The sequence below is a fragment of the Megalobrama amblycephala genome, linkage group LG24 (genome assembly GCF_018812025.1).
Source record: "Megalobrama amblycephala isolate DHTTF-2021 linkage group LG24, ASM1881202v1, whole genome shotgun sequence".
In the NCBI taxonomy this organism is placed as follows: Eukaryota; Metazoa; Chordata; class Actinopteri; order Cypriniformes; family Xenocyprididae; genus Megalobrama; species Megalobrama amblycephala.
Window position 1 is genome coordinate 18,638,226 of NC_063067.1, and position 8,403 is coordinate 18,646,628.

The 8,403-nt window shown below is 38.1% G+C and overlaps 1 protein-coding gene across 1 annotated transcript; it reads right to left on the reverse strand.

Moving 5' to 3' along the window:
* Positions 1-479: 479 nt before the first annotated feature.
* Positions 480-7,639, reverse strand: dhh (desert hedgehog signaling molecule). Its single transcript, XM_048178929.1, has 3 exons — positions 6,635-7,639; positions 2,377-2,638; positions 480-2,070 (listed from the first exon to the last, which is right to left on the reverse strand). Exons 1-3 carry the CDS (start codon positions 6,944-6,946, stop codon positions 1,277-1,279), a joined length of 1,368 nt encoding a protein of 455 aa, XP_048034886.1. The 5' UTR covers positions 6,947-7,639; the 3' UTR covers positions 480-1,276.
* Between the last annotated feature and the right edge of the window lie 764 nt (positions 7,640-8,403).

Here is an 8,403-nt window from a genome sequence, read left to right on the forward strand (position 1 = left end):
TATTTGTATTGCATTTATTAAAATTAAACAAAAGAAGCTTTGCCCGATCATATTTGGCATTGATGCTGATACACATTATTTTAAACACAAAAAATAATAGAGAACAACTTAAAATATCACAAACAATAATTTATTACTTTATTAATTTTATTAATTTCAGGAAGTTGTTTTTTCAGAACATAATTTTGTAAATCATACTAAGCACATCAGAAGAGACAGTGGTGTATTCTTTGGTGTCCACAAGGGGGTGTGATGCCCTTAGTAAAAGCCAACCTGTTAATTCCGGTTTAGCTCAAGGCTGTTGATTTTGGACACTGGAAATTGATCACAGTTAAGGGATAGTTCACAAAAAAAAAAAAAAAAAATTAAGAAAAATGAAAATTCTGTCAGTAATCAGACAGATCTTTACCCCCCATTGACTACCATAGTATTTATTTTCCCTACTATGGTAGTCAATGGGGGGAGAGATCTGTCTGGTTACTGACATTCTTCCAAATATCTTTCTTTGTGTTCAGCAGAACAAAGAAATTCATAAAGGTTTGGAACTACTTGAGGGGGAGTAAATGATGACAGAATTTTCATTTTTGGGTGAACTATCCCTTTAGTCAGACATGGTTAAACAATGTTAAGACAATATTTGGTTGGCAGCTCATTTCTGTTTAGAACTTCTAAATGACTAACTATAGGATGTAATGTAATATGCTGATTTTTCAAACTGATGTGTTTCAACAAATTAGGAACTGAGATGATATTGTGTACTCATTACAATAAAACTCTCTAGTGTGTTTTGTGTGGATAATGTCTAAGGTTTATTTTGCAACACAATAAACTACAATACGTAAAAATAAGATTACAACAACTGTATCAGTGTTTGTTTGGTATAACAAAGGGCCTCAAGCCATAATCTGAACTAAATGAAATATATATTATGAATTCAAATGTATAAAAATAAATATTTATTACTCTTTGAAATATTTTCTTGTAAAACAAACATAAAAATACAAGTTTACATTTCAAATCCCATAATTGTCCATATGGTGATTATTCAATATGACAAGTATTATTTGAAAAATATGATTTTTAAGTTACACTGAATATTTCAAATACGGTATATGTATAACGGCAATGCATTTACAAATTCTCAATTAATAAAGTAATTGTAACTGGATGTTATGTGGTGAGTAATTATACCAGTTATAGCGCCTAATGCATTTCCTTTTTGGTCAATTGTTTCTCAAAAATCAATATTAAATTTGCATATTCGGTGTCTTGACTATCAGTAAAACTTCTGAGGGTCAAGAAATATCCGCCCTAATGTGTGCAAAAGCCTTGCATACCAGTAAATCTCCTTTTGTTGCAAAAAACTGTGTTCATTTTCCATTTCCACAGTGGCGTCTTGGAATTTGCTGCATGTGCTGGAAGAACTATTGTGCATTACATTTGTAAGGAACGTCTGATTTGTGGAACAGATATTAGGGACCATGTCACTACTTTTAACCATCACTCTTTGTGAGTTTTCTTCCATTTCTGACTGGAAAAATCCAAACAGGACACGGACAGGCCAAAACGCCCAGTGTGCGAGTCTGTGATCCTCAACAGAAGCGTAGTTGGATACCAGCACGCCATCCACAAATAAGTTCCCATGTTCTGTCAAAGGAGCATAAACCCCCATTCTCTCCTCCAGTGAAATTGAGACCACTTTAGATGGCTGAATTCCTCTATTGTCCTCAGTAGTAAGTATATAGTCCCCAATCCTAACTTCTTTGGCAAAAATAGCTTCATACTCATGGTGGAGCAGTTCGAGATTGGGAGCCGCAAAGATGAGGTGGTTGGGTGTTAGTGCCATTTGTTTCCCATTTTCGGTGCCAAGAATAAAGAAGGTGGCTCTGCTCTCTCTATCCAGATGTAGAAAGAGAAGTACGTGACTGAGAACAATTTCACCTGACCCAGACAAGGAAAGCACCTTCTCGCCAGGCCGCAAACTCGAAATAGGCTTTTGCACACCATTGGCCATTGTCACAAGTCCCGATCCTGAAAAGCAGCCACCTTTCTCCACAGCTACAGAGTGATCTAGGAAGATACAGAGGTAATATAGACAAAGTTAAAGGGATAGTTCACCCAAAAATGAAAATGCTATTATCATTAACCCACCCTCATTTGTCCATACACTGTAAGTCAATGGGGTCCAAAACAACACAGGACCCCAATAACTTTCATTCTATGGACATTTTTTAAAATATATATTCTTTTTTTCCTCATACAGTTTCAAGGGTGAGTAAATAAGGACAGCATTTCAAGTTTGGGGTGAATTTCCCTTTAAGAGTTACATGAATCTGAATGAGGAATAACATTGTAAAGGAAAGATTTACGAGTTACCGGCTTTGACAGAGCAATGCACGTGGTACTTGGATTCATAGTGCACCCAGTCAAATCCAGCCTCAACTGCCAACTGTGCAAGTAGTCCATATTTTTTTGTGTTCCGGTCTGAGGTGGTGATGTCAACAGCACGGCCCTCATAATGTAAAGAACCAGGAGGGTGATGGCCGTCCTCATCCCAGGCCTCTGTCACTCGCAGTCGGACCCCAGGCCACTGATTCATTACTGCTATTGCCAGTTTATTGAGGCAGTCCTTACAGCGCTGTGAAGTGGAAAAAGTAAATGAAACCATCATTCAGGTGAAACAAATAGAATGGCTAAAGTGGGTTTTTCACCATTTACTCACCCTCATGTCATTCTAAACCTGTATGACATTCATTCTTCTGTGGAACATAAAAGAAGATATTTTGAAGAATGTTTCATCTGTCTTTGTCCATTAAACATTGGACCCCACTGACTTTCACTGAAAGGACAAAAATGCTAACATTTATCAAAATATATTCTTTTGTGTTCCACAGAAAATAACAGACCAGGCTCATTAGAAAAACGTACACAGCAAAATCCCCAGAGTTAAATCAACTCAGATCAGCTCAGATAACATATGGTCCCTCTCTATATAGTGTTAAAGTAACACTGAAGCAGAGTTAAAGTTAATGAGATAATTAAGTGATTAAGTTATGATTGAGCATTAGTGATGAACACCTGCTGTTAACAAGCAGAATCACTGAAGAGAAACACAATATCTACAAAGGACTTCCAGCAACAGCCTTAGATGAAATCAACTGAAGATGAAAGACATTAAATCTCTTAAGATCTGAATAAACAACTCCACAAACAGCATATTATTTCTTTAACTTTAACTCTGCTTCAGTGTTATTTTAACACTATGTAGAGAGGGACCATATGTTCTCTGAGCAGAGTTGATTTAACTCTGGGGATTTTGCTGTGTACCTGTGTCAACATTTTTGCAAAACGCAAAATCGTGCATGTTTCGCGACAGTTTCAAAGTGAAGTGCGTGTTTAGTGTTTACAGGAGTTGTGCTGAATTCTGACCAAATTATTACCCCCTTAGTATTGGTTGGTTTAGGATTAGGTGTGGGGGAGGGGTTAGGATTAGGCAATCAGGTAGCGACTTCAATGAGGGGGTTAATAATTTGGCAAGGAGTTGAAATTCGGCACAACACCAGAACAGATGAATGTGAATATGGCCACGTTTTATTACGTTGGAGTTTGTATGTACCACCGCAGTTCTGAATTGAAATGTCCGGTGAGTGGCGCTAAAAGCTTAATGCTCCATCACGTTTAATAACCCTAAACCTACCCAATAATGTTAACAAAAGCAAAGGTGACATAAAAACGCAATCATAACTATGGCACATTAGCTTGTTTTTGAATTCTTGTCTTTGAGCTCTTTCACCCTGACTCGTTTTTCACGGGATTCATACCCCAGCTCTTCGCATCACAAGTACAATTCTGTACCAGCTGAGCTACCTTTTTATGTCAATAAAACTGAACATTTGGAGCTGGGTAAGTGATGCAAACTCCAAAATATGTTTGTTTACAAATCATGCACTATGGTAAAAAAAAGTATTTTGAGGTCATAACATTATTGTGCAAGGAGCCACGTGAAAACACGTCTTTATAAATCCATAATCTGCTCCTGTAATCATAATTGTGTGTGAAAACAATTAAAAGTGCTCACTGTTTTACTAACTCTAGCGTTCATTTCTGCTAGAAACTGCAGTGATATGTACGTATTGGTACGTATTTTGCGTTTTGCTAAAATGTTGACACCGGTACGTTTTTCCAATGAGCCTGTGGAAAATAAAGTCATACAGGTCTAAAATGACATAAGGAATAATATTCATTACTTTAACCATTCCAGAATGTCTCCTTTCGTACTAATGATTCAAACCAAAAGTGTGCTAATTTTGAAAGCATGTAGCAAATACCATGACATTTAACTATTTTCACAGCTCTTTGATGCTGGTAGACATCAGCAATTTTTTTGTCCAGCATACTCAGCTCTGCAAAAGGCCATTTCCACCCCCCTAACATCTAACAAGAACAAAGCTACTTTAACTCATTTCCAGCATTCTTCGGACACTTCAGCATGGTCACTGAGTGAAGTCAAGGTCAATTCCTTTTTTTTTTTTCTTCACACGATGGGAACATTTTCGCACAGTCTTTTGAACGACCCCACTGTTAACCTTGAGACTTTGTAATAAAGCATTTAGACTTCCTCCACAGATTTTTTTTTAAATGTTGTGTCTCTACACCTCATGTAATAGGGAATCTGTGAAAAGGTATTATTTTGTCTGTGAAAATTATATATTGTGACTAAAGGGTCATGATTGAGAGGGTATGGGAAAAGGTGAGAGAGCAAGACAGGGTCGAAAAGCCAAGACAAGCGAGAAGAAAGCAAGAACCAGTCTGAGCGAGAGGGCAGATGGATGGAATGTTTAGACATGTTCTTGGGAATGTGACAGCAAGAGTGAGAAATCAAGAGAGGAAGAAAATAAACCAGGGAGATTTTTCTCGCAATGCTGTTGGACAGAGGCGATTCATTGTGAAAACTACAATAGAGGCTTTTCCAATGGTGCCATTACTTCAACAGGCGAGAATTCTGCAAAGGCGACCCCGCAGAGGCTTGAAAAGATGCACAAAGGATAGCTTTCAGAGTTGGGCAACGAGAGGGCACATGCATACGTACACATACACCAACTCAAAGCAGTTTCATAAGGGTACACACTAGATGCCAATCTAGTCAAACTTATTATCAGTGATAACTTATCAGTAATATCTCAAAACGACCTATGATACCATAACAGATTAGGACATGCCAAACAATACAATGCCAATTTCTATTAACGTATTGAAATTTTAATGACATTGCCAACAGGTTTTGAATGTCTCATATTTTGGTTTGTATAGGTTTAAAAATAATATTTAGTGTACTCTGTGTTCTTCACAATGTTATCTGCCTTACCTACCTTCATGTTTATACAAGAGAACACACACACACACACACTCCCAGGCTAAGGAAGTAGAGGTGTAGTGATCATTTTATAGCTCTAATGACGAACTTGGTTAAAGATTAAAAGGTGCAGTGGCGGCCCAGACAGTCCTATTGTCGTGTTTTTGCCTAGGGAACATGGCAAAATGTAAACATTCTATCAACATCATGAGAACATGACAGTCAAAATCTCTCTTGGACTAGTCTTGTCCCAGAGTTTCAGCTGCACACATTTAAACATTTAAATAATTCTAGTTAAGATTTATTTCATTTAAGGTGATCAATTTTCAGGGCCTGTTCTGAATAATACACCTTCTGTCACTGCGTATTATCATGATAGTTATTTGCATCATTTTACAACCAGAAAACTATGAAAATGAAACATCCGAATTACAGGAATCACAAAACCTCTTTATTTTCAAGTACAGTTTAACTGTGCATGAAGTATGTCACGGTTGGCTGAGAGAGTTGAAAGGGCCACCATGATGCATCTGGGTCATTCCATGAAATCAGTGCCTTAATTCTCCATTTTGATTTTAAATTAGATTTTAAATATGAGACTGAAAATGTCTATAGGTGTCAATAAATTGCATTGTGCTTTCTAATTGTACTTTTTAAATTTCGATACATGTAAGGATACAGCTATGCCTTTCATAAATGACAGTAACAAAGTTGACAGTTTTAGTTCATTTAGGCATTAGCCTACTAACCTTGTCCTCAAGATTATGACACTAAAAGACAATTTGTGGATGACGTGCTGGTATCCAACTACACTTTTATTTATATTTACAAATATCTAGTTTTCAAAAGCCTAATAAACTGTTTTCTGTACAAAACCACAGTAAGAAGTATTGACTATTTAAAGCTGATCCCATACTGACTACCTGGAATGTAAGATAAAGTGATAAAAAAAGATCAGAAACTTATTTGTCTGAAACAATTATGATGTCATAATGACATATTCGTCACCTCATTTTAATAAAGGGCGAGTGAAAATGCTTTAAAAATACAAAAGGTAAAACATAATTTCTTTATTTTTTTCTAAAGGCATTCTAATACTATTTCAATATATAGACAAAGATATAAAACAAAAAGAGCCATGAAGAAAGACTAAAAATGTTTAGTCACGGTTTACACCTGTTAAAAAGAGAGCACTGTGAAGTGACCAATCTGCCAAAAAAAAAAAAAAAAAAAATGGGACGCAGTTGATTCTATTAACCGTTAGACACGGGTTTCCTTTACCTTGGTCATCAACCGGTCGGCTCTGGTATGTTCCTCGTCTTTGAAGACAATGTCAGGGTTGTAGTTGCACACGAGCTTTTTGAAGCGTTCCGAGCCGTTCGTTATCCTGCCCTCCGCTCTTCCGCTCGCTCCCAGGTTGTTCTCAGAGACACCGGGCACGTACTGCTTGTAAGACATTGGAGTCAACTTGCGTTGCCTAGGGCGACTGCCGAGACCGGGACCCGGCCCGCATCCGTCAACCGCCAGCCATGAATAAAGACCCGCAGTCAGCAGGCCGAGCCATGCCAGCCTTAACCAAGGAGCCAACGTCATTGACGCGCGTGAAGTGTGCCAGGAGATCAGCGAGCCGCGAACCCTGCAGCGCGAGCGTCTCTCCCAGCACCTCGTGGCATTTCGTTAACACAACTGACTTTTTCCATGTCCATATCACGGTGTTGAATTAAAATGGGCACTCGTGTGGATTAGGCTAGTGAATGATTGACCAAAGTGTAATGGCTTCCAGATTAAACTGATTATTTAGACCTTAACATCAATGCGTTCGACATCCAGACATGGTGAGTGTTTAAAACTGAAACACTTTCCATATAATTAGCATAAGATTTCTAGCTCTCGAGGAGCTTACACGGGTCAATCCATTTATATAGCCAAATTTCAGTATTCCAAGCAGAGATGGATTGATCGCATCCTCGTTCTCGTTTGTAGATATTGGCATAGCAACAGGTGCTTCATCCCATCATCCTACCCCACCTTGGACAGCTCCGCGCGAAACAGCGTTTTCTGCAATAATGTTCACAGCGCGTGTCTCTGTTTGTCCTGCCTCATAGTCGCGCTCAAACATAATTTCATTCCTTTACTGTGTGAAAGCTCTGACTCTGAAACAACATGTGTTTGCTCCCGCTTTTAAGCGTAACGCTCGGACCATTGAGTATTTGTGACCGGACAAAGATCGCCCTCCCTTCCTGCGCGCGCTCCGGGACAGTAGCGCACACGCCTCCTCGCGCGCGTTTCAAGTCATGCAGTTGTGAAGTCATTACAGTGCAAAGTTTTACTTTCCTGTGCCGTGTAGCTATTTAACAGGATACTCGCCTCTTAACTGAGAAACAGGAAAGACTGGGACTATATATATATATATATATATATATATATATATATATATATATATATGAATCAATAGGTTATTTCTCAGGGTTGGTTATTATTAAAAATCAATTTCTACAAACTTACAGTCTTGGCTACAGGTTGATCTTTTGTGACAACATGCCCCAGTGGCGTTTGCTATCACACTATTGTATATAACATACACGTGACAACTTTCCCAGACTTCACATTTATGACCCTATAAATTATTCTAATGAATAAAAAATCTAATTATTCCAAGAGGATTTTTTCAACATCATTGTAAGAAAAAACACATTTTGGACTTTTGAAACATAAAGCCTTGTGACAACTGTGTGACAACTAGCCCCAGCCTCCCCTATGGTAGCAAAGTGCTTAAAACTACCCATTTACTCTCAGTCCATTAGCTTGTATTTACTTGCAGGTGAGGGTCATTGATCTTCCAGCTGAGAGATAACATAGTTGGCAACATTTCTATGACTCATTAATTTCTCTCTCTTTGTTTTTCTCCTGAAGCAGAAGACACTGGCTGACACATGCACGCTGTGCCGAGAAGACCTCTGGGCTGTTAACACCCATGTTTTATCAGCTTCGTAATTTTAAACCACCTCAGAACAATGGCTCAAAATTAGAAGACAATGCAAATATCTTGA

Coding starts and splice junctions, on each gene's coding strand:
- dhh (XM_048178929.1), bottom strand. CDS start 6,946: ATGACGTTGGCTCCTTGGTTAAGGCTGGCATGGCTCGGCCTGCTGACT. Junction 2,639..6,634: donor CCGACCGGTTGATGACCAAG/GTAAAGGAAACC, acceptor TCCACTTCACAG/CGCTGTAAGGACTGCCTCAA. Junction 2,071..2,376: donor GCATTGCTCTGTCAAAGCCG/GTAACTCGTAAA, acceptor GTATCTTCCTAG/ATCACTCTGTAGCTGTGGAG.